A 27,617-nucleotide genomic window follows, 5' to 3' on the forward strand; every position below is an offset into this window, starting at 1 on the left:
GCAGTTTGTATCCATCAGCCACTCCTTGGAAACCTTATGGGACAATTCTACTTTTCCCTGTAGGGTCACTAGGAGTCAAAATAGACTCCACGGCAACGGGTTTGGATTTAGGTTTAGAGAACCCCATGGCTTCCTTCCTAATCTTCAGTATTTTCTCACAATGAAGCTTTTCCTGCTTTATTTTTTTTACATGTTTATTATACCTCACATACTTCCTCATTTACTTTTTTATTACCTCTCTCTCTCTCCATCATAGAATATAAGGAGTTTTGTCTGTTTTGTTCCCTGCTGTTTTGTCAGTGCATAGAAGAGTACATATTTTGTGCTCAGTAAATAGTTGTTGACTGATTGAATGAGCTTGAATGAATGAGCCCTGAGACCCTGTTTCTGGGCAGTCATTCCAATCATCCCAAACCAGGGTAAGACAAGGAGACCTGATTAGCTGGAAAATTTAACTTCATAATCAGCTTATGACAAACACAGGGCAGATTTAAGTCTGCACACAGGTATGTTCAGTGGATCAAAACAGACAACAGAAGCTAAAAGGATGTGGGAAATGAGAGCTTATAAATCCCATCTCCTATCACACCCATGCTGCAGACCCATTTATAGGTCAACCCCATTATTACCATTTGGTCCCATATTGAAGTTATTGTCAGAATGTTTTAGTCTAGCGATAGAATGGGATCATGCTATTCTGTACCAGTGACACCAGCTAAGTAGGACGTTTACATTTCAAAGGACAAGATGTTTTTTTAATTGCACTAAAGTATAAGTATCTCACTCTAAGATGTCATTTTGTCTTTTTAGTCGAAATGTCAGAATTATACCATTTTAGTTGTCAAAAGAACAACATAAAATGAGGGGGAAAAAGCTCCAAGTGTAGGATTCTAGTTCTGACTTCTTAATCCTGTATTTAGATACATGAATTATGTCAATTACATTCTTGGTTAGAATTAACAAAGTTCCAGAATGAGATAATTTTAAGGCAAAATAAAAAAAAAGATCATTTGAATGGTTTTATTTCATTGTGTAACTCTGGCTAGATGGTACAAACACACTGATTTTCCTGAGGACATGAATGAATCTATTTTTCATTATGAGGTCTAGTTGACTGTTTAAAGAAGAGATCCAGTCACACAAAAGGCTGAGCACCCAGATTTTTGTCTCCACATCTCTCCAACATGTCTAATACATTGAGGATTTCTGAAGAGTTCTACCCCTTTCACGGTCACTCTCTCCCTTTTTCCCTCCAGAATCATCTATAGTTGATTTAGTTCTCAACTAGCCTAGAGCAAGGCCTCTGATGATGGAAAGAGATTGGCTCTGGAGTCAGATTAACCTGGGTTTAAATTCCAGCTTTGCTATTTTTACCGTTTCTGTGAACATAGGCAAGTGATTTAATATTTGTGAGCATCTTTTTCTCACCATGAAAAGAGGGTGGTCGTACAGGCCTCCTACACCTGTAAGAAGTAGGTAAAGTGGCATATGAAGAGAACCTTGCACGCATTCAGGGCTCAGGAAGTGTTTCTTCCCTCCCCTCATTTCCCCCTCTGTGATTTCTTGGCCCCCCATCATGTATTTGTACACGCTATGTGCAAAGGGAGCCCCGGTGGCACAGTGGTTAAGAGCTATGGCTGCTAACCAAAAGGTCACCAGTTTGAATCCACCAGCCGCCTTGGAAACCCTATGGGGCAGTTCTACTCTGTCCTCTAGGGTTGCTATGAGTCGGAATCGACTTGATGGCAATGGGTTTACACGCAAAGGAAAGCCAGTAGACACCATAAAATGTACAAAGATGGCCCCTTGCCCTGAGGAAGCTCACACAGTTTGAGGACAGATAGGAGTTAAACTAGTGCTAATAATACAAAATAGAATTTATGACGAAACTGGGAGAAGCAGACAGATGCAGCACGACCAGAGGGGGGAGCATTACTTGATAGGTGATTTGCCGAAGTCTTCGTAGTAGATGAGTAGCAAAGGTGGAAACTGAAGCTCAGTTTTCACATCCCCCATCCAGTTCCTTTCCTATTATAACACGTTGTACAATTATATTACTTGTCACCTTTCAACCATTCAAACATCATAAAACATGCGTGTTTTCTTAGAGCATACCCTGATGTCACGTGCAGCGTCTTTGGGGGACGTCCATAAGCTTTTAAGTGGTCTAAACACAGTGCTTTTGCACAGTTTACTCCAGTTTCCTGCCCCTCCACACACACACACACACACACAAACACACACGCTCCATTATTCTCACCTTGCTCTGCTCTGTTATATCCTGGAAATTCCCTTCTCTCTTCTGCAGCAACAGCAGAATGGCCAGCTTAAAAAAATAAACATCAGAAAGACAGCTGCCTCAGCACCTAACGTGTAGGAAATCATATCTGTGCTGCCTATCCAAGAAAAAAAATGTCACTGGATGTTTCAGTCATCCACAGATGATTCCAGTGCATTTGGCATGATAAAAATAATCTGCATGATTTTTATATCCTCGCCTCTGGGCTACAATTTCAGTGTTCAGTCCCCAGTACTTAACTATTTTTGCTATTTTTAAACCCACAGAGTTTGATACTTGAGCAAAAACCTATACATGAGAAGGAAGGGTTGTTGCTGATGATGTATTTATTTTGGCTGACTCATGATTAGCAAGATTATGAAGATTTTCAATCCAGGGAAAAATAACATGGTGGATTTTGGCCATGACAATGCAAAAGAGTTAAGAAAGAAGTAAGAAATGTCTTCTACTGAAAAAGTCAGATAGTTTTATATGTTATACCCCGGACTTATAGTCACAGCCGCACTGTCCCATGTCCTGGGGATCTCATTTATCTGCAGTGCTTGCAGGAATAAAGACATGGATATAAATTGTGTGGGGCTGTCAGTGGAACATGTGCAATAATACCCCCGCTGCTCCTTCAGAGGGGGTATAGTGATAAAGGTGCGTAGCAATGCAGTTCCTTCCTTAATTGCCCTAAAGAAACTGAACAGACTGAATTCAGAAGATGCCAAATATGCCGCAGTGAACTCTAAATGAAATGTTAAGGTAGTCTACAGAAAACAGCAGGAAACGTGTGATAAACAGTGTGTGTTCCCCCTTAAGTTTTGGCATTGAATTCACATCAGCTTATAGTTCAGCCCGACATAAAAGTGATAAATGCACGATACAAGGAGATACGGTTACACGGATCTTCGCTCTTTAATGTCTTGTCTTTTTATTTCTTTTTTTTTTTTCAATGTTTGTTTATATATCAGTTAAATACTGGGGGGTAAAGGACTTAGTTGTACCCTGAGTAAGGTGGCTGTTGTCCTTGGGTTTGGAGAAATAGCCCTTGGTGTAACTGGGGTGTCTTTGTCTGTGACTTCTAGGCCACGCGAGAAAAGACTCAGTTGGGAGGTCAATATCAGCTAGCTTCAGGAGGCCTGATGCAGGACTGGCAGATAAAAGTCCCGAACATGGAGGCACAGAGAGCCTCCTGGTTAACAAGAGTAGATGCTCTCAAGAGGGTAGCTGGTCCCTTGGGATATGCAAGCTCTGTGTTGGGAACCCTTCTAGACCTTGCCCTGTGTGTCTCTTTGTTTATATCCTTTTTGGCTTGAATAAACCTGTGGTCGTACGTATGGTATACTCCTATGAGTTGTTCCAGTGATTTAGAGTGGTTAAGAGCTTGGCTGCTAACCAAAAAGTCAGCAGTTCAAACCCGCCAGCCAATCTTTGGAAACCCTGTTGGGCAGCTCTACTCTGTCCTATAGGGTCGCTGTGAGTTGGAATCGACTCAAGGGCAGTGGGTTAAAGGGGCAGTAGGAGCCAGCTTAGACCGTAAGGATATCATGTGGATTCCCAGGCTTGCTGCTGGCATCCTGAAAGGGTAGTGGGAAACTAGCCCCAGACTGGTGGCTAGCAGGTCAGATGGTTGTGGTGTCTTGTGGACTGCCCAAATTTAAGACTGGTGTCCGTCTGTTTGGCAGTCTGAAGGACTTGTGGGCTCTGACCTAACTCCGGGTGGCGAGGGTCAGAGAGAGTGCCACAGAAGCGGCTGGTCATGAGGGTGGAGAAGTGGGGCTTTGAGGGCTGGATCAATCCACACATATTGGGAACTGGATTCCTGCTGATCCTTACCCCACAAATACCACGCGAGCAAAGATTTCTTAAGTTGAGTGATGTAATCTTGAAAGTAACTTTTCAAAATCCATAGTAAATTGTTATATTAACAAGAATTTCGGTCAGGGAATAAAAATTTATTACTCAGAGGAACTTTCCAAAATAAAAATGGCCTTCTAGAATATTTAAAATACTCAATACCTAATCTCTGTGGGGTAAGCTACCGCTACTTCTCGCATGCACAAAACCTCTGGATGTTTCTAGATTTCCTCAGGGTGGATTCTCACTACATCTGGATTTACTCTACGGTAATAATAAGAAAGCTTGAATTTCCTAAAAGGAGTGAAGTTTTAAGAGCATATCAAATATTGAAATAACAACTGATAGGAAATACGATTTCTTTTCAAATTCTATTTTGATGAATGATTGTTGTCATTCCATAACAATGTTAAACATGCATTAAGCCTTCGACTCATTTTTTAAAAATCATTTTTCATTTAAAAGATCAGGATTGTTCACAATCACCCATTAAATTCACAGTGGATGGGGGATTTGGGGATTATTGGGATAAAATCAGAATGGAGACGTTGGAGAAACTCTGTAACACAGATTGCCCTCTTGAATATAATCGTTTGCTCGACACTCACTCTTTGCTTTTATGTCCCTGCTGCTTTTCACAGGTTTAAACCATTGGCTGCTACGTTCCTGGGTGAGAAGAGGAAACTGTCTGCTGAGGGGAAATGTCGGCTTGTTCTGCAACAGTGCAAATTACAAGGCTGGCAGGTTGGTGACCTACAAGCCCCTGAAACGTCAGGTTAGGATTTTAAGTAAGTGAGCTGAGTCATTGGGGGAGCCACGAGAGGATTTCTGGCCAAAACAGATTCTTTTGAAGTGTTTGGCCAGGCAAGGCATTGAATGTATTCCCGGGAAGAGCCTCCGTCTTTATGATTTACTGATTTTAGCAGCATGTAGCCAACACACGAAGGAAACCCAGAGTCTCTTTTCCAAGTGATGAGGAGTTTGTGACATGCTGTGAAGTTTGCCTGTGTGTCAGATTCAGACTTTCTCACTAAAGCTTTTCGGAGTATCCAAAAGGAAGCAGAAGTCAGAGGCGCCAAAATATGAGGAACTCAGGTTGATGCTTTTCTCAGACTTGCTACCTCACAAGTGCTCTTTAGACCAGGACTTTGCAGACTCATTCAAGTTTTGTTTCGGCCCCCCCGCCTTTTTTCTATTGCCTACTTCTCGCCTGTCACACCCTGAGAACATTACTGTCCTTTGTTGCCAAAAGCTTCATAATTGTAAACCTTTAATTGTGTTCTGTGATCCTTTTAAATGGCACAGCTCCTTGCCACCTCTGGAGCTAGCTAGCTTTCCAGAAGGAGGAAATCATATGAGACAAAATGACATGGGGAAACACCAAAAAAAGCAGGAGACTGTTCTGGATTTTGTTAAATATCTTAAACAACATCAGAGTGCCATCTTTGGCTAGCATTAGGGAGAGAGAGGAGAACTGAAATTTAAGAGAATAGAGAAAGTAATTTTAGAGAATGAAGAATGGGAAAGAGAACGAAGCCCACGATACCAGGAATTGCTTGGAAGCGGTTAGCTATAAAACATAACCGAAAGTGCATAGGTGGCAAATGGTGTGGTAGTTAATAGCTTTGGCAAAACATAAGGCTTAACGGACAGCAGACATAAATCTTATTAAAATAAAGATAGAGGTAGCTTCTAAAAGTGAAAATGTCTGATAATTGATAAGGCCAAAAATGGGGACTTTGCTTCACAAATGACATGGACAGATGGTTCAGAATGGCTGACTGTGTTTGAAAGTGGTCCAATTTAGGTAAAATGGGTAGACAAAGCTGGATTGACAGGAGCACACTCATCCGTCTATGACAAAGAACAAAGAAGCTAGAATCCTTGGCATTGATGAGTAATGATTAGATTGTGCCACCCAATCTCTTTTCTCATTACCTTTTTTCTTTCCTTTTCTTTTTTCTTAACTAATAATGGAAGTTGAACTTTAAATAGCAGGCTGAAGGAGGAAGCTTACACAGTCTGTAGTTGTCATGGATGCACATCAGTGCCAAGAGATTGGATAAAAAATGAAGGAGAAACGAGGAATTACTAACAAAGAGTGAAGTCAGCGAACCAAGTGAGGGTCAGTGACATAAGATGTGTGATTCACATATAGGAAGGATTATTTAACCAGCTTGTGGGTAACTAAACTCATTTCAACTGAATCATTGCTGGAACTTTTAGATAAGTAACTGAGTAGTAATGGATCATGAATAATATAATGCTAAGATTATCTTTTATTTTTTTCCTTTAAAGAGCTGTTGTTGTTGTTAACTGCCATTTGAATTGGCCCCACTCCCAGCGACCCCATGTACTATGTGAGCAGACCATTGTGACCCATTGGGTTTCCACTGGCTGATTTTTTGGAAGTAGATCTCCAGGCCTTTCTCCATAGTATGTCTTATTCTGGAAGCTCCACCGAAACCTGTTCAGCATCAGAGCAACATGCAATCCACCACTGACAGGTGGGTGGTAGTTGTGTCTGAGGTGCATTGGCCAGGAATCGAATCGGGTCTCCCACTTGGAAGGTGAGAATTCTATCCCTGAACCACCATTGCCCCACTTTTTTGAAGAGTACTCAGAAGTAATTTTTTTTTTTTTTTGTAGTTAATGTTGAAAAGGAAGCTTGACTTGTGCATGGAAGTGAGGGAAGTCTGGAGTAATTCTTCCACTATGAAAGTGACTAGACATAATCATCATATTTGAGCAGCCATCAGTCATTCCAATAAAATGCTGTAAAGCATGAGAATCCAATGCAGGTGGAGTACCAGAATTTCCTTCTGCTTCAGATGAGGATGGAGGCATCCTCTCTTCATTGCTGTCTTGTTTGGTACTGTCTTAGTCATCTAGTGCTGCTATAACAGAAATACCACTAGTGGATGGCTTCAACAAACAGAAGTTTATTGTCTCACAGTCTAGTAGGCTAGAAGTCCAAATTCAGGACGTCAGCTCCAGGGGAAGTCTTTCTCTCTCTGTCAGCTCTGGACGAAGGTCCTTGTCAACAATCTTCCGCTGGTCTAGGAGCTTCTCTGCACGGGAACTCTGGGTCCAAAGGATGCGCTCTGCTCCTGGCACTTCTTTCTTGGTGGTATGAGCACTGCCCCCCCCCCATCTCTGCTTGCTTCTCCCTTTTATATCTCAAAAGAGATTGAGTTAAAACACAATCTAATCTTGTAGATTGAGTCCTGACTCATAAACATAACTGCCACTAATCCCACATCATTAACATAGAAATAGGAGTTAGAACTCATAGGAAAATCACATCAGATGACAAAATGGTGGACAGTCACACAATACTGGGAATCATGGTCTAGCCTAGTTGACACATATTTTAGAGGGATACAATTCCATAACAGGTACCAACTCATGCATGGTATGTATTGTTGATGTATTCATGGGTTTGGAGTTAGTATGAGAGGCGCAAGAATTTTTTAATATTTATTCAATAGTAGTTTCTCTCACCTACATAGCTCTACTTGTGGTGGTGGTTCTTGTGTGCCGTCGAGCCCATTCCGACTCATGTCGACTCTTCATGACAGAGTAGAACTGCTCCATAGCGTTTCCTAGGCTGTAGTCTTAACCGAAGCAGATCGCCAGGTCTTTTCTCCCACAGAGCGGCTAGTAGTTTCGAACTGCTGACCTTCTAGTTAGCTGACGAGCCCTTAATCATTGTGCCACCAGGGCTCCATCCGCTTGTGGCTGCCAAACCCGTTGCCATCAAGTTGATTCCGACTCATAGCGACCCTACAGGACAAGTAGAACTGACCCATAGAGTTTCCAAGGAGTGGCTGGTGGATTTGAACTGCCAACCTTTTGGTTAGCAGCCATAGCTCTTAACCACTGTGCCACCAGGGCTCCAAGACTGGAATTACAGCTGAGGATGATTTTAAATTGAAACATAATTGGGACTTTGACAAAGAACATCAAAATAAAACACGAGCAAAGCCTCCCATTCCATTGCCCTAGCTAGTCTTATCCTTACATCTTAACTCCTCTAAAGGAGATTGAAAGTATGGGAGCAAAAAAGAAATTAATTCTCTTTGCATATTTGCGTATGTGTTCGGTGTTGTCTAGTTAGGAAGGATGGCTTTTCTGCAGCTTCTCCCAGATGGAAACTTTCATATGCTTTATACCACAAGACAAATAATTGACTTCACAGAAACAAAAGCTTATTCATATTTCACTTTATGCTAGCCAGACGGCAAAAGAATTTTTTTAAAAAACATCCTTTATTCTTGACCTGGAAAGCGAGACTCTTCAGTTTCAAAAGCAAAGCATTTATTTCAAATGTGTTGATAGTTCCACGTAGAGCTGCTAGTAACTGCATTCCAGGTTGTTAATCAGGACAACAATTAAATGAGGAGCTGTTCTACTGAAGCAACAGTGAAGTGTGTGATGGATGGTTAGCATGTCTGCAGCACTATTCCCAAATTGCCAAGAGTTATAATGTGTGTTTTTATTAAGCAGTCAGCTTTCATCCTTTGGCCCTGAACGGTTAGCATGAAATTAATAGTTATTTTCCTTTTTTTTTGAAAGCAGTGCAGGGGCTGAAGGCAGCTTCCAGTGTTTAAAGCTACATACAGTGTTAGCTAGAAAGTCTATTCTCTTAACTAGAAATCTAATGGATGTTGGAGATCTTGTGGGATTTCTCCATCTCGCCTTACCTTTGATCAAACCCTATACAAGGAAAGCCTTTAAATCGTCAGTATGGGGACTCTAACTCCCGTGATTCACATGCTCTTAAACCTTGTAGCAATTCAACGGGATATTGTGAAGCCCAGAATTTCCTTCTGCTTCAGATGAGGGTGGAGACATGCTCTCTTCACTGCTGTCCAGTTTGGTACCACCTCATGCATGGTGTGTATTGTTGATGTAGTCATGGGCTTGGGGTCAGTATGAGAGACACGAGAACTTTTTTAATATTTAATAAATAATAATTCCTCTCATCTATAAGTTTAGTTTCAACTATTTAGAGTTTTGTACTCATTTTATTTCAACTCTGTGCAGAAAGATGAAAGTAGGCTGGGTGAACATGAATAACCTCATCTTATTTTATTTTTATTGTTTTAGGTGAAAGTTTACAGCACAAATTAGTTTCTCATTCAAAAATTTATACAAAAATTGTTTTGTGACATTGGTTGCAATCCCCACAATATGTCAGCACTCTCCCCCTTTCCCTTTCCACCTTGGATTCCCCATGTCCATTTGTCCAGGTTTCCAGTCCTGTCTTGCTTTCTCCTCTTCGGTTTTGGGCAGGTGTTGCCCATTTGGTCTCGTATACTTAAATGAACTAAGAAGCACTTTCCTCACATGTGTTATTGTTTATTCCATAGGTCTGTCTAATCTTTGGCTGAAAGGTGGACTTCGGAAGTGGCTTCAGTTCTGAATTAGCAGGGTGTCCGGGGGCCACAGTCTCTGGGGTTGCTCCAGTTACTGTCAGACCAGTAAGTCTGGTCTTTTTTAGTGACCTCACGTTAGATATGTGAATACTGAGCCTCAGCGAGACCTCTTGTCTTAGAGATCAGTGTACTGATCAGAATATTCGGTGCGGTTAGTATTTAGTTTCGGTGGGAAGGCCAGCATACAGAGACCAGCATCTAGTTCTCCCTCCGCACTGTTCTTTCCACTGCATTTAACTCGATCTGTATCTTTTCATATAGCTGCGTAAAGTCTTTTTTTTTCAGATTACAAAATTTGAAAGGGATAGATTATGCATCACAGAACTAGCTTTGATCAAAGGACTTATATATTCCTCTGTTGGTCTTAACAAGTTGTGCCTTGTAGTTAGTGTCTTTTTTATGTTTACAATTCAGCTGGTAGATGAAGGAAAAACAAGCTACTTCCCGTAGCCGACCAGTTCTGATCAGAATCTTTCTTACCCAAACAGTTGGCCAAGTGACCTTAAATAGCATGGTACCTTTAAACGCTAGTTTCTAACTGTGTCTCAGGGAAAAAAAAAAAAAAGGAGAATGGGAAAAGGGCAAGAAAGAAAAGCAGGATGAGAAGAGAGACGAGAAGAGCTAGCATCAGGTAAGGATTCTCAGGACATTTGACTCTGTGCAGCATTTAATGTCATCAGTTCTCATTCTGAGTGCTGAGCCCTGCGTGCTACTCAGGCATCCGGAGAAAATTTACAGGGGCCGAGAGACGTGATCAAAATGTGAATCAGAGTAATACTGGCTTCGCATGGTCTACTCGAGCAAAGCGGTTTGTCAACAGTTGTATGAAACTCTTTTGGTAAACCCACCTAGTTTGCTGCATGCCAGTCTTTGTTCTGTGCTGCGTTCTCCCTGACTGCCTCACTGAAGGTTCCTGGTGTCCCCACCTCCCTGCAGCACTCTCTCCCTCTTCTCTGCTGTATTCCTGTCCATGGTACCTGTCACCGTCTCTGGTAGCTTAGATGGCACATCTTCTAGGTAGCTGTTGATTGGCTGAGTCCTCCGCTAGCATGCCAGCTCCTTCAGAAGAGATTTTGTCTGTGGGGTTTACAGCTGTATCTCCAGCACCACCCCCCAAGTCCCGTTACCTTTGAGTCAATTCTGACTCATAGCGACCCTATAGGACAGAGTAGAACTGCCCCACAGAGTTTCCAAGGAGCAGCTGGTGGATTCCCACTGCCAACCTTTTGGCTAGCAGCCTGAGCTCTTAACCACTGCACCACCAGGGCTCCAACTCCAGCACAAGGGACAGCAAATGACACATGGTCGATATGCCCTACATATATGCTGAGTCAGTAAACGAGGTTTTGTAAATAAGAAACTACCAAAGCTGTACAATTTATTGTACATAGAGAGACATTTTTTAAATCTGGAATAATTTACAACAAAACATAACGGTGGCAATATCTAAGGAATTGTTTTCAGATGAGAGTCAAACAGAATTTTAGCTTTTATCTACATGTTTTTAAGATAACGTATCCGGGAATTACATTGGTAATTAAAATGATTTCTTTCAAATTTGTGATTGCTATATAGATGCTATTTTAAGTATAGAATGTTGTATAGCATAAAATTCATGATTTTAAACATTTGTGAAAAAACTGCAAATCACGCTAACTCCGCTTTGCTCCAGTGCATTTTGGTTTGACCCAACGTGTTTTTTACATCACTAGCTCTTACTTCTTAAAGAAATCTTGGCTCTCTTTTATGTGGTTTGAGCTGACAATACAAAGATTTGGGAACCTACGTATGTTACTATTCCTTTAACCAGTTGCCTTGAGTCAATTCTGACTCATGGCAACCCTTTGTATGTCCGAGTAGAACTGGGCTCTATAGGTTGTCCATGGCTGATTTTTCAGAAGTAGATCACCAGGCTTTACTTCTGAGGCACCGCTGGGTGGATGCAAACAGCCAACCTTTCTATTAGCAGTCTAATAGTCCCTTAACATACTCAAACTAACTGCTTTTACATAATGTGGTTTAGTTTGAAGAAATATCAGGGATGTTGTGGTTGGCTGGATGAGAATCCTCCTTGTTGGAGGTTTCTTGTCCATAACTGTTTACAATGAAGCAGAATATTTTAAAGATACTATGGACTAGTCGGAGCCCTGGTGGCATAGTGGTTAAGAGCTCAGGCTGCTAACCAAAAGGTCGGCAGTTCCAACCCACCAGCCGCTCCTTGGAAACCCTACGAAGCAGTTCTACTCTGTCCTGTAGGGTTGCTATAAGTCGGAATCGATTTGCTGGCAACAGTTTCTTTTTTTTTTAAACTGCCTAGTTGGAGCTTTGTCTTTATTTGCAAGGCAGAATTTGAGTAACTTAATTTTAAAAGAATGGAAGTTTCCTGAAAAAACTTAAGTAGAATTTTATACTACTGACTTCCCAGTGCTGTTTACTGTCTCACCATATGTATTTTTTCTTCCCGAAACAAAGAGTCCACAGATTACTTCCTTTATGAAAAAAATACGGAAGATTTTGAGTTAAGTCATATTTTGAAAACAAGTTCAGTTAAGGCAGTAGTTATGACCCGTCTGCTCTTCAGTATTTTTAAAACTATTCAGGTATTCATCTAAATACATACATTTTTAATGTAACTGTACTTTAAGGTGTCTTTAAATATAATCCCTTCAGAATTGTGTACATTTAATCAAAAGACTTTCAGCCTTGATTACCCCAAGCCAAGAAAAATGACTGGCAGGCATTTAGGCCTATGTTGAACATACTTGTTTTACATGTTATGTCATTTATGTAAAAATAAAAATCTTTGAAACTAATTCTGAGTGGGAAAAATAAGTGCTGTAATCTGATTTTCACACATTTTATATGAATCAGCGGTTATAGGATGATCTGTACTGTGTAGTTATTCGAATGCTATATTCATTTGAAAGCCATCTGGAGGAATGACTAATGGGGAAACAAAGCTGTCAGAGCGCCGGTTCATAGGATACCAGGGCCGCTGCTTAAGGACTCAGAAGCCCACGGAGCGCGCGCAGCGACCAATTGGGATTTGGACACTGTCTTGCCCCCGTTAAGGGGCGCTTTCAAAGTGAGAGGTTTAACTGCCGTTTCAAACAGCAGAACTTTGGGGTGGGGAAGGATTGTGTCCTCTTTTTGAAGGAGGGGTTCGTGATATGTGTTACTGGAAATTGTGGAAGGCGAAGCTTTGATATGATCTTAGAGTTACTTCACACGTCATCCAACATTTTTAGTGTAAGGAGTCGGACAAGGGACACTTCCGGTGACTTGCTCAGGATTCTAAAGACAGGAAGCAAGCAAGGAAAGAAATTAGAACTTTCATCCCAACTGCCCACACGATACGTGCTGGTCTGTGTGTGTCTCTGTGTGTGTGTATGTGTGTCTCTGTCTCTGTGTGTTTGTATGTGTGTGTGTCTTTGTGTGCCTCTGCATGTGTCTTTGCGTGTCTATATGTGTATCTGTGTGTCTGTGTGTGTCCATGTGTGTCTCTGTGTCTCTGTGTGTATATAAGTGTGTGTGTCTGTGTGTGTCTGTGTGAGTGTCTGTGTGTATGTGTCTGTGTGTGTGTGTGTCTCTGTATTTGTGTGTGTCTGTGTGTGTCTACGTGTGTATGTATGTGCCTCTTTGTGTCCGTTTGCGTGTCTCTGTGTGTGTATGTGTGTGTCCCTGCGTGTCTGTGTATGTCTCTGTATGAGTGTGTCTGTGTGTGTGTGTCTCCATGTGTGTGTCTGTGTCTCTGTGTCTTTGTGTTTGTGTGTGTATGTGTCTGTGTGTATCTGTGTATCTGTGTGTGTCTGTGTGTGTGTAAAATAGAGAGAGAGGGAGTCTTTGGAAGAAATAATAAAGGACATTCATAAAAGACAGACCTCAAATTAAAATGAAATATATTTTTCCTGTTTGTATTTATTCATTAGCCATAGGGGGAAAAAGGTATAATTAACACTCACTTTAAAATTCTCTTCTAGCGTAATTTTCAAGGAACGGCCTGGAATTTACCGTGTGTCTTTGTAAAATATATGGTCTCTGAAGGATGCTCCCTTACGGTGCCGAGAACTGCAAGATTAACATTTTACCATAACATTAAATAAAATCAGTGGGATGAAAGATTTATCATTTCATTAACCGACACTACTGCAGTGCGGAAAAGATAATAAAAGTGAGAGCAAGAAATTGTTCAGGTTCTAAGCGCAGCCTCCCCTCCTTTTTTTTTTTTTTTACATCTTCTAGGATGAGACAATTGTATTAAAGCCCTTGTCTCTTATTAGTACAATAAATTAATGGTTTATAACCTTTGTTTTATTACTTGAGAAGCACTTCATAAATCAACTGTAAGTCAAGCTAGAAAATAGCCTATCTAATTATTGTTTTGCTTCTACTGGTTTTCTTTCTCTGGAACTGTCAATGTTGAAAATAATAGACGTTAAAGATCTCAGAGTATCTTTTGATACTATGTACATTCTAAACTAGGAATTGAAATACATGGTGTCTTAGTCATCTAGTGCTGCTGTAACAGAAATACCACAAGTCAATGGCTTTAACAAAGAGAAATTTGTTTTCTCACAGTCTAGTAGGCTACAAGTCCAAATTCAGGGCATCAGCTCCAGGGGAAGGCTTTCTCTGTCTGCTCTGGAGGTAAGTCCTTGTCATCAATTTTCCCCGGGACTAGGAGCTTCTCCGCAGAGGAACGCTGGGTCCAAAGGACCCGCTCAGCTTCTGGTGCTGCTTTCTTGGTGGTATGAGGTTCCCAACTCTCTACTTCCTTCCCTTTCCTTTTATTTCTCATAACATAAAAGGCGTGCAGGCCACACCCCAGGGAAACTCCCTTTACGTTGAATCAGGGATGTGACCTTAGTAAGGGTGTTACAATCCCACCCTAATCGTCTTTAACAGAAAATTACAATCACAAAATGGAGGACAGTTACACAGTACTGGGAATTGTGGCCCAGCTTTAAATTGATACGCACATTTTTTGGGGGACATAATTCAATCCATGGCATATAGATATATGCATATATAGAGATACATGCACATATATATTCTCTTTTGTTTCTGTTTTACTAAACACACACACACCATACACACACATACTTGCACATTTTTGTTATAATGTAATATGCATTCTTGAAAAGAAATTTGGAAAATAGAGAAAATAAAAGAAGAAAATTAAACCTACCCATAATTGAACTACGTAGGAGAGCTATTCTTACTGTTTGTTGTGTATTCTCTCACTTTTTGAAAATAATATTGCATAAGTTTGATCTTGGTCCTTGTGGCCATCTGCCTTTTCTCGATGAGCTTCATGAGGACAGATGTCATGTCTTCTTTCTTATATATTTTTCATGTGTGTGTGTTTCACTATTATATTCCCCACAGGGCAGGATCTGGCACATAGTAGATACCCAAGCATTATTTGTTGAATGAATGAATGAACCTCTTACCTGATTGCACATTTTCCCTTTGGAAATGAAGATATACTCAGTCAAGTCTGACTGATATGTGTGATAGTTTCTGCCTTTAAATTAAGTTTATATTTTCCACTCAGCTTCATTAATATCGTCCTGGCTTAGTATATATCAGGTACTTAATAATTGCCAAATAACTAGTGGCTGTACCTATTTGTGGGCCCCTGGTGGCACAAGCCTATGAGGCAGTTCTACTCTGTCCTCTAGGGTTGCTATGAGTCGGAATTGACTCGATGGCAACAGGTTTTATACCTATTTGTGGAGCCCTGGTGGCACAGTGGTTAAAAGTTCAGCTGCTAACCAAAAGGTCAGCAGTTCATATCCGCCAGCCACTCCTTGGAAGTCTTATGGGGAAGTTCTACTATGTCCTATAGGATCGCTATGAGTCGGAATCAACTCGACGGCAATGGGTTTGGTTTTAGTATTTGTAATCCAACTTTCGTCTCTTAGAAATCAATGTAATTTTCTTAAGTCCGTGTTTACTTACTTGCTTATTCAACAAGCATTTGTTGAGCATCTTTTATGTTCCTAGAGTCATGGGAGGCAATTGTGATGTGATAGTAAGAAAAGAAAAGAAAAAGAAGAATTTACATGTCCCTCTTTCCACAGGGTTTACCCTCTAGTGGGAGAGAGAACTAAAAACAAAAAAACAGTAAACTAACAGATAATTACAGATTAGGATCCGTCCTGGGAGGGACTCACAAGGACACCGTGAATGCAAGTAAAAAAGGGAGTCCCTGGGTAACGCAAATGGTTAAGTGCTTGACTACTAGCTAACAACTGACAGTTTGAATCCACTCAGAGGTGCCTCAGAGGACAGCCCTGGTGATCTGCTTCTGAGAGCTCACAGCCTTGAAAACTCTATTGAGCAGGTCTGTTCTGCACACATGGGGTCGCCATGAGTTGAAATTGACTCATCGGCAACTAACAACAACAATTAAGATAGCACAGTGGTCATGAAAAGATCTCCAAGATGTCACGTTTAGGCTGAGATCTGAAGGTGACAGGTGAGGAAAAGGGTTTTAGGGAGAGGGAACAGTGTGCGTTCAAGTCCGGGCGTAGAACACGGCCTGATAGAACTGAGGGACAGGCTGTATGGTTCGAGCCCAGCGAACAAGGAGAGTGGGAGACAATAACGCAGTAGAATAGAGTTTCTCAACCTTTTATATATATTATCATTATTATCGTTGCACTAAGGAACAGAATTCATGAGAGAAATTAAATGCTAAAGAACTTAGTATTTGGGGAGGGCAAAAAAAAAAAAAAAAAAGTCTATTACAATGGATTGTGGCCCTTCATAGATCAACCCGACATGATGATATCCAGCTCTTAAGTAGAGGGTTGGAGAGAAAGAGGAAGACTCTCAAGGACAGTGGCTGCAAAAATGGGCTGAAGCGTAACAACGATTGTGAGGATGGAGCAGGACCGGGCAGTGTTTTGTTCTGTTGTACACGGCGTCACTATGAGTCAGAACCGATTCGACAGCACCTAACAACAATAGCTGCTTAAAAAAATGGTGTCTGTGCCTATTTCAAGGAGCCCTGGTGGCACAATGGTAAAGCACTCAACCGCTAACCCAAGTGTTGCCCATTTGAACACACCCAGCAGCTCTGCAGGAGAAAGACCTGGCAATCTGCTCCCTAAAGATTACAGCCTAGGAAACCCAATGGGGCACTTGTACTCTGTCACATGGGGTCGCTATGAGTCGAAATCAAGTGAAGAGCACACAACAACAGCATGCCTATTCCTAATCCAATTTCATTTCTTATCACCTACTCTGATTTCCCCTGATTCCAAGTTTATTCTTTAACAAGCACTTGCTGAGCCCCTATTCTATGCCACAAACCTTGTTTGGTGAAACCTGCGAAAGCCGGAACCTGTGTAAGGCAGGAACCTGTCAGAGAAGGAAGACTCGGATATTTTCCACTAATAGAGAGTGATAGAAAAGTGGTAAGACCGCACCCTGCTAAAGGCAGAAAACTTGTGAGACCTGGAAAAACAAGGCAGTCCCACCCAGTTCCCGCTCTCACAGGTTTCAGTGTAATAGCTAAGATTTCTGTGTGTGTGTGTGTGTATGTGTGTCCATCAAGAACCAATTTCACCCCTTGGGGGCAGTATCACCACGCTGAGAATGTGTGCTTAGAGGTAGGTAGTAAGCAGAGGCCAGATTGGGTGGGACCTGTATGAGTAGAGCATGCTACTTTAAGTTCAGTGTGAAGCCATTGATAAGCTTAAAGAGGGTGGTAACATGATCTTATTTATGTTTTCACTCTGGCTTCGAAGTGAAGAAAGTTTTATTTGGAGAGCAAGAACAGAGCTGGGAAACGAGTTAGCAAACTGATGGAGCCGTCCAAGCAGGACACAGCAAAGGTGATGGGAAAAAGGTGGTATAAGATGGAGGGATGAGAGAGAACCTTAGGTCCTTCAATAACTCTGCTTATTAAATTTTATTTAAGAGTGGAATCTTTTCTATTGACTCGAAGCATGTACTCACTTTTATAACAAAACACTCATTTAAGTCTGGAGTATGCTCAAGCTGTTAATAACAGATATGAATTTGCTGCACAAAATACATGTGGATCTATAAAGGATGGAGAAGATATAGCCTTTAGGAGTTGAAAGCAGAAGATAGTTCACAAAAATACATATAGATGAGTCTCAAAGCAAACAGGAACACACGGCAGTACAAGTATTTGAAAAATTAGAAAGCTATGTAAGTATTCATGTATGTCTAAAAATACCTGGAAGATGATCGGTATAAGATCAGATGCCCAGGTCATAATGCCATGAATATTAGTATTCTTAGAAGTAATGCAGGCATCAAAATGCATAAATGCCAGCAACTTGGCAGATGCTGATTGTAGGAACTCTGTACAAGTGTGTATGCATGTCCCAGTAAGTACAGTGGGCTGTGATGATGTTTATGTTGTCAATCATTTATAACATATACATTGTATGGAGCAGGTAGTTATTATTGCCATGATTTAGGCCATTTTGTTTAAAAAAAAGAGATTAAATACATTCCTTAAATAAGTATATTAACTTATCAAATGCACTCTTCTCTGTGATTTTGAAGATAATCAGTCTTGTTTGGGTTTGGCCTTGGTTTGTTTTTTTACAGTATGGTCACTTTGGGAGAAAGGGGATTTTTTTAGGTGCTCCTGACCATATAGATGTGATTTCCATAATGAAATAATATACATGATCACTTAGTGAATAATTCACTAGTAAGCTCAAAATAGTAGTTTTTATTCCTGACTGCCTACTCTACAGGTCATACTGTTCTAGGTGACAGTAATTAATTTTTCTTAACCTATAATTATATGTAATTTGAGCCAAACCACCTTCTTCAAATACCAGAAGATACAATACCCGATTAGATGCAAGGGGCTGTAATTATCTTTTCTGTGTTGAAGTTAAACTTCAAGAATAGTCTATTTATAAGAAAGAGAACTTATATTTTAGTATAAATTTATCTTTTGGGGATGTTTAAACGTACATTTAGAGCCGGGCTGAACATTAGAATATTTCTATTTAGTAGTTTTTCAAGACTACCATGAAAATGTAAAATGTTGAAATATTAATAGTAAAATATACCCACAATGGAAATCATGGCTGTCCTTCCGAAACCTACTGAATCAAAGAAGCAAATGATGGGAAACAGATGGATTCAGCCTGGAAATGATGAATTTTAGTCAAATGGTTTCTTTCTTGAGCTTCTTGAAAGAATACATATTTTTTCTGTTCATCAGTGTGGTCTCAGAGCTTAGCTGCTTGGAAAATATCAGATTGATGAATGAATGAATGAATGAATAATGAGTGAATAGATGGACAGGACAGAGAGATGGTAGGATGGATGGATAAACAAAGGCAACATAAGGAAAATCAGAGAAAACAGAAGACATAATACACCTGGATGCTATGTGAAAATAAAATTGAACCAGGAATGAGTGGTGGGTGAAGGACTATTTTGAGAGCACACGTGGCAGTGGTGAGTTTGTTGGTGGTGGTTCTTTTTGGAAGAGATGACAGGGTGGATGCAGAAACAGCTTAGCGCAGTATAACAGTAGAAGAGAACGGTGTTTTAAAGGAGCCCAGTGACATTCTCAGATCAGTCTGAAGGGAAACAAGTCTGATGGGAGAATTATACAGATATTGAAAAGTAGCAGACCATATTGTTCATGTCGTTGTCAGTACTGCTATTAACAAACAAAAACAAAAACCAAACTGGAAATAGATTTACATTGGTAAGGGACTTTAAGAAATACCAGGGCATTTTTCTGGAATGCTCATGTTATAGTGAAATAAGATAACTACTTTTAATGTAACTATGATACTATATGTGTTGTCTTCAAACTCTTAATTTATTAGAAAAATATTAATATAATAGTATAATAAAACAAAGGAGATTAAAATTTTTAAAGATTAGTTTCTCATCAGTGACAGTGAAAATAAAATACTTTCTTTGCAGCAAAAAAACCAGCGTTCATAACAAAGCATTTCTCATTAAAATATAATCTATGATAATTATTAATAAAAATATTCCAGTATTTATTGACATAGATACAAAGGAATAATATCTAACGTAGCGCTCACAACAGTACTGATATCATTCAGTAAGAACTCTGTACATAAAAACGCTATAGGAACTTGATAGTTTATACAGAGGTCTCCAATTGCTTTTCTGCTCCGAGGAAGTATGTGGGAATTTAAAATAACAGTAAATAGCACCGCCTGCAGAGCACACTGTGTTAACTCTTCAGAGATAAAGAGTATATGATGGAAGACTTTGAGTGCCCAACCCAAAAGTATGCATTTAGCTTATACAAATATGTAATCGTTCAAGATGTCTGGAAGATAAATCAATTGGAGGCAGTGAGCAAGGTGAATCAGATCCAGTACAGAATTAAAGGATAAGTTCCAGATTTCGATCTGTAGTAATCCAGTACCAGAGCTATGCTGGCGGTGGAAGTATTTAAGATGGAATCCAGACCAGAAAGAATAGGAAGAACAGACAAGCCAGGACTGCCGTTTGGATATGGGAGAAAGGAATGAGCATGGTTTAATATTTTAGGTTTTCTCATTTGGGTACTCTTCAGATTGGACCTATTTCTTGAACCATATTAAATGCATTTTAATAAAATGAATGCATTAAAATGGTTTAAACTGATTCTAATTTTTTAAAGATTTATGAGTTAAAATGAATTAAATAAGTTTCTGATACCTGAGCTCATGTTACAGCTAATGTACATCAAAACAACTTTCTTTGACATTCTGCCTTCTCCATTTGCATGTTCTTTTTACTTTCATTTATTTTATCTTAAAATATGTAAGTTATACCCTTTGTATTTCTTCAGCATTATCCCAGCTCACAAATATTCTCACAGTCAAGTTGACTAGGCAGACAGGTATACAAATAATTACAAAACCAGAAATACAGTAGTATTATAGAGATGTGTACAAGCTACATCAGTGACATTGGTGTCCTAATGTAATGCATTTATTATTATAAGGAGTTCATCATGCCACCTGGGTTTTAAAGGATAAATAGGAGCTTATCCACTAGAAGATTATAAAGAAGGATATTACAGAAAAGTAAATAAATAAATGCCGAGCCTGAGAAAAAAGGAACAAGTTCTCATTTTTGGAAAAGCGAGCAATATGATACAATTTTAAAGGAGGTGGTCCTGAATATATTGAGAAACACCAGACCATGTAAAGTCTAGTACGCATTCCTAAAGAGTTTGAACGTTATCCTGAAAATTATGACCTGCTATTAAATAACTTTAAGCACAAGACTAACATAAGACAATGGATGTTTAGAAAGACATTCCCAAGATAGTTTAGAAAATGGAGACACGTGGGCCCGAGACAACTTAGGGAGCTACTGAAATTATTCAGAAAAGAGAAGAGGAAGTGGATTCTAGAGATACCAATAGGTCTGTGACTAAAAAGGTCAGGAGGAAAAAGGGTAAACTTGGATAACTCAAAATTCTTGCTTGGATGATGAGGTTGATGATGGCTTCATTAGCATAGAAAGGGAATATGGGGTAAGGATGAGTGGAAAATTTGGTGGGAAGATTACAGTTGTAAATATCTTGGGATTGAGGTACTCATGGGACATTCAGAGGGATGGTGTTCTGATTCAGTGAGATGGGGAATAGAGGATGGGAATCCTGTTTCCAAGAGGAAGAAGACACATTGAGGCTGAGGTGCCTGTCAATCATCTGAATAAATACTTCCACTAGGATATGGGTTATGCAGTTCTCTACTCAGGAATTCGATGCTGTTGTTACTAGCTGCCGTCAAGTCAGCTCCAACTCATGGCAACCTCATATACAAGAGAACGAAAGTTTGCCAGGTCCTGTGGTCTTCACAATCATTGGTGTGCTCGAGTTCACTGTTGAGGCCACTGTGTATTTTGAGTCCCTTCCAACGTAGGGGGCTCATCATCCAGCACTGTATTGTGACAATATTCTGTCGTGATCCTTAAGGTTTTCATTGACTAAATTTCAGAAGTGGATCACCAGGTCTTTTTCTACCTCTACTGTCTTAGTCTGGAAGCTCCACTGAAACCTGTCCACAACAGGTGACTCTGCTAGTACTTGAAATACTAGTGGCATAGCTTCCACCATCATAGCAACACGCAAGCCACTGTAGCATAGCAAAACGGTGGTAGGAATTTGTAGATAAAGATTTGAGAAGGAGCCCCAGTGGCCCAATGGTCAAGTGCTTGGCTGCTGACTGTAAGGTTAGCAGTTCAAACCTGTCCAGTGGCTCTGCAAGAGAAAGACCTGGCAATCTGCTCACGTAAATATTAGTCAATAATGGGGCACAACAGCCCAGGGACAAGGACTAGAAGGCAGGAGGGGACAGGAAAGCAGGTAATAGGGAACCCAAGATGGAGAAGGGAGAGTGTTGACATGTCGTGCGGTTTTGAACCAATGTCATAAAACAATACGTGTACTAGCGGTTTAATGAGAAACTATTTGTTCTGTAAACCTTCATCTAAATAACAATTAAAAAAATTAAAAAAAAAAAAAGATGACAGTTAAGAAAACCCTATGGGCCTTTCTACTGTGTCACAAGGAGTAGCTATGAGTCAGAATTGATTGATGACACCCAACCACAATAACGTAGATTTGAGAGGATTCTGTAGTAAAAGTTTTGGGAATAATGAGCTTACCAGAGAGACTGCAGAAAGTGAGAAGAGCATTTTGTAGAGAATTCTGAGGACGGCTAATATTTAAGTTGTTATGTGCTATCAAGTCGATTTCAACTCACAGTGACCCTACAGGACAGAGTAGAACTGTCCCATAGGATTTCCAAGGAGCAGCTGGTGGATTTGAACTGCCAGCCTTTTGGTGAGCAGCCTAAGCTCGTAACCATTGTGCCACCAGGGCAAAGAAGAAAAGTGGCAGCCTTGGCAAAGAGCAAGCAGACATAGAAGAGATGACCAAATGAGCAGTGTCACAGAAGTCAAGGAGAGAAGAAAGCTTCAAGAAGGAGAGAGTGACCCAGAACCTAACTTCTTAAACTCTGGGCCAGCGTCACTGGCATCATCTGAGAGCTTGTTAAAAGTGCAGAATCACAGTCCTCGTTCCTGACTTACTGAATCAGAATCTACAGTTTAACAACATCCCCAAGCGATTAATATGCACATTGTTGTTGTCATTTGTCCTCAAGTTCATTCTGACTCCTGGAGACCCCGCATGTGCAGAGCAGAACTGCTCCATAGGATTTTCAAGGCTACGATCTTTCAGAAGGAGATCACCAGGCCTGTTTCCGAGGTGCTTCTGGGTGGGTTCAAACAGTCAACCTTTAGGCTAGTGGCCCAGCACTTAACCATTTCCACCACCAAGGGACTCCAATATGCACATTACAAATCGGAAATATATAGTGTCAAGAGTATCTGTTCATTTTAGTACTAAATAGACCATGTATGACTTATTCCAACATTCAACATTGGTCTATCATCATACTTAGATGCCTGCATGCATACGTACATATATGCATGCATATATATGTGTGTGTGTGTACATATACACATGCATATATATGTGTGTGTACGTGTGTGTGTGTGTATGTATCACAATAGACCAGTGTTAAATGTTGAAAGCGTAAAGTTCTGCAGTAAACCCATAAAGGTGTTTCATGTGTACACCTGCCCATTCTTCTGTCTGCTGAGAGCTGACAGTCTTACAGGCTTGAGTCTGGAAGGTTCATGGTAATCTTATCTCCAACACTAACCTTCTGTATGCCCATGTCAATATCCTATAATGTCTCTAAAACTTATCTTCTTCTCTTGTAAAATGAAGGGGTTGAGCTAGAGGATTTCTAATATCTAAGTAAAACTGCATGGGTTATGAGACCTCTGCCTTTTTGCTTTGCTCTTTAGATGAAGAAACCTATTAGTCTAGTCTTCCACAGATAACATGAGGACACATTTCCTTGGGGGACATTATACTATCATTTAAAAATAAGTTTTAGTCATTTTTCCTCTATCACCCATGAGTAACTAAAAAGCTTCGTGTCGTTTTAATTGACATTTTTTTTTTTTTTAAGCAGAGCAATGTTACTGAACTGAGGTAGCTCACATACAGGATACAAATAACATGTGTGTTCTTCAAATCTACCAGAATCCATGGATGTAGTAACAAGAAGATAGCTGTCCTGTTTTTCTATAGTATCAATATGTAGCATCATCTTCCTATTAGTCATTTTTCTCAGCTTCATTAATACAGAGCAAAAATATATGTCATATAGAATGTCAAGGGATAAGAGCTGTATTTTTATTTGCTTTGTGTAAAGCTATTTGGAAGGTACTGCTGGAAATACACAGCACTGCCTACAAATTGTCTTTAAAACAAAGAAAAAAAAAAGAAAGAAGAGGACTGCCTCACAGGTTCCCTTGAAATCGCCCTATTAATCTGGCTGCCACACCTCGTATACCCATCCCAACCGTTGTTCCAGCATCTGTCTGTACTTCCACAGCCTACACCTTAAAAAAAAAAGTCCCTGAAAAACTGTAGCAGTAATTGAAGCTTTGGAAGTCATCAATTACAATTTTGTTTGATCTTTTCAAATCTGTCACTTCAAAAAAAAAAAAAAATGCCTAATGGTTTCTAATAAAAATAGCAATGACTGTAAGTCACAGAAGGTTTACTTTTACAGGAGTCGGCATGGCATTAACATTTACATCCCAGACGAGAACACTCCGTCATGTTGGGAGCGCACGGGGAGAGGGCTCAGGAGGCGAGTGTTTTAACCTCTCTTCTTCCCTGGGAGGCAAGAATCATCCTGTGATTAGAGAATGCCGCTGAAATCAAGAATGTAGGTTAACTGGAAAGCTGGCCTGATTCTGATGAATCCTAATTATTGGAGTTGATCTGGAGCACAGAGACACTGATTGCGGAGTAACTTTACGTGAATTCATTCCATAGAAAAAATAAAAATGGCCAACGCATTCTTCCAGTCAATACCATTAACAGACAGCGTAAATATTTGGAACTCAGATGCTCTTGTCTGGGTTTGTCTGAAGAACGATCCTTAGATGGGCTTTTTCATTAATCCCTCGCATTAGCGATAGCAGAGGACTGTTGAGGACTAAAATGCATTGTTTGAACTGTTTGCTGAGAAAAACTCCGTAATACTGCTAAAATCTTCATTTCATTCTTTTAGGGTAAAAGAAACATTTACAGCAAATATGATATAAATACTAGCCAAGTTAAACAAGTGTTAGAATTTCCACTGACCATCTCCAGACATTGACAAGTAAATTATATCGTTAAAAAAAAAAGACAAATAAATTTTATAGTAAAGAAAAAAAAAAGGTTCATTAGGTAACTAAACTATGCTGAAATAGCTGATTGAAGACCTTTTTAAAATCATCTAAATGAAGAGGTACCACAATATCCATCCATTTATATTGTAGCTTCTGAGTTCAGAACCGCCCACCCTGTCTCCTTCCCACTGAAGAAGCCCAGAAGCTCCTATTCACCTGCAGAACCCCTTGTTATTTCTCCACAGGGACGATGTGCATGGGAACAACTACAGAAAAATTTACCAGAGCTTTGGAACCAGGCCTACTCTGCTAACTCCTACCGATCCATGTGTCTGCCTCTCTAGCACTGTGCCTTCCCTCAGACATAGCTGATGCCTCACGTGCTCACTCTGTCTCTTTGTTGTCATCATCCCACCCCGATTCCCAGCAACAACTCCTTTTTTCCACCTCCTCGTCTGGCCAGACATCCAGATCTGCCCTGTAAAAAACCCTCAGTGCACTTCTTACCACTCACCATCGGCTTCTGTGAAACCACCAATATATCGTGAGAAGAATCCACTTCATCTTCCATATTTATTCCCCTTCTACCTTAGCCTCTATATCTGAACCCAAAACTGGCTGTCTCCTGAAAATATTGTGTTATGAGGTTTCACTTTTTCTCACTTCCCTTGTCTTAGAGGGAAGGAAGAATGGCTCAGCTGAATTCTTGCTCCTCACCCTGATACCTACCCCATTGGTGGACCGTCTTCATTCCATGTCCCTTTATTCTCGTGTTCCCACCATCGTTTATTCTATGACCTGCTGCCTGCCATGAGCTCTTCCCAGCTTGCTGAATGACTTCAGGGTCTAGACTATGTTTCCATTTCCCATCAGACCTTATTTTCACCCTAGAACACATGGTCATCTGTCTCTCTGACTCATACTGGGACTTCACAAGTCCTCACGTTCTGTATTTTTCAAATCTGAATCCGTCCTCCTCACTCTCTGCTTAGGAAGTACAATAATGTCTCTATATTCTTCAAGATATGTAAATATACATAATGGAAAATATGCAATGGAATATAGTAAGAAAAATAAAGACTCGTTCCTAAGGTGCTCTAGAACAAAACTGATAGATGTCAAAACTCTACTGAACGTGGTGAAATGGGTATCCAAAATCTCATAGTGGAGGTGAGGCTTAATTTTATTCTTAAAGGATAAATCAGAGTTGACCAACAAACAACAACAATTGCAAAATCCTCCAAACCTGAATTGATCTTAGATTGCATTATACTGGTCTACCTTGCCAACCACCTAGCAAAGCCTAACCCAATCCTCCATTCTGCAGACAGTTATCAGAGGAAACTTTATAAAATCCCAATCAAATTTCAAAAACTGTTTTGTATAAAGTTTACATCAGATCCTGTTTAAATCGTTCAGCGTATCCCCATTACTCACAGGAATCCGCCCACATTTTTCCTGGAATAACCTTCATGATGTGGCCACAAGCTACTTCACCTCTTCCCCCATCAGTTTCTGCACAGCTGTACCCCAGATGGCTTATATTTTTCTGCTTCTTGCCTTTCACATGAGAGTTTCTCTATCACAAATCCACCTTCTCTTATCATCCCTACACTACACGGAAAATTCCTGCTTATCCTTCAAGCCTAAACGACCTAAATGATGTGCTTCTCAGTGAAACTTCCCTGGCCCCATCAGCCTTACTTGATTACTTCCTCCTCTCTGCTGCTATATTCCTTGAACGTAACTCTACCGTTGTGCTGAGAGTATATTATTGCAAGAATTTGTTCACCGCGTATCTTCCTTACTAAACTATGAGCTCCTCGAGGACAGGGATCTCTTTAGTTTCCCGAAAATCGAGCACAATGCCCAGGATAAACCTACTTTGGTTTTCCAAATGGCTGTTAGAAATGTCACTATAAACAGATCTTACTCATCCGGTCCAACTCCCTTCCTGCCCAGGATCTCCATTCAATTAAAGGAGTAGAACTAGAATCCAAGTGGCCCGTTTCCATCCCATGGGTCTTCTTCGCATGCTGTGCTCCTTTTACATATTGGGGTCCCCAAAGATCATTGTTGATTTCATCCATTGTGTAGCATTGCTGGCCGTCGCCATTTTTGAATTTGATTTCGGATCGCAGAGTTGTATGAATTTTGCCTTTGGGCTTTAGTTTCTCACAATGAATGGCATACCACATTTAGTGATGAACAGAGAGTTGACATGCTCCCCCCTCCTTTCCAGTGCCTGTCTCACAGATTTGTTCTGCAGTGCTCACAGACAGTACCAACTGTTCTTCCTGTTGACTGCCAAAATAAGTCAGCAGTTGGAAGGAAAATAAAGACTATGAATTATGGAAAATAACTAGGGAAAGAGAATGGCAATACAATTAAAAAAAAAAAAAGTAGCAGTTTTCAGTAGCCACCCACCCATGGGACTGTCTCAAATTTCAACCAACAGAAAGAAAACTAAAGGAAGAAGAACATCTAATCAACCGGAGGTCTCTGAAATAGGCCAGTTTTTGGAAGTTCTCCCCACTGTTGTAGCCTGACTGTCGTAATACAAAATTCAAGTCACAGTCTCTGATAGAATTGTGTGCTTCATTAAAACAACAGATCAGAGGTCTCCGGCAAGATGGCGGTCTAGGCAGAAGCACCATGCCGTCCCTCCACAGCAAAGATCCAAAAAACTAAGCCAAATAGAGAATCAACAATCCTGAAACCCTAGAACATCAAATGAAGAGATAAAGAACTCAGCCGAACACCAAACGGAGTAA

At 40.3% G+C, this 27,617-nt stretch overlaps 1 protein-coding gene across 1 annotated transcript in view; it reads left to right on the plus strand.

Moving 5' to 3' along the window:
- Nucleotides 1-27,617, plus strand: part of MYO16 (myosin XVI) — a 637,778-nt gene that overhangs the window by 494,870 nt on the left and 115,291 nt on the right. The window contains exon 28 of the mRNA XM_004382940.2: nucleotides 4,783-4,885. Coding sequence (XP_004382997.2) covers nucleotides 4,783-4,885 — 103 coding nt within the window. The remainder of the gene's footprint in view (nucleotides 1-4,782; nucleotides 4,886-27,617) is intronic.

Source organism: Trichechus manatus, unplaced genomic scaffold, assembly GCF_000243295.1.
Source record: "Trichechus manatus latirostris isolate Lorelei unplaced genomic scaffold, TriManLat1.0 scaffold00102, whole genome shotgun sequence".
NCBI lineage: Eukaryota > Metazoa > Chordata > Mammalia > Sirenia > Trichechidae > Trichechus > Trichechus manatus.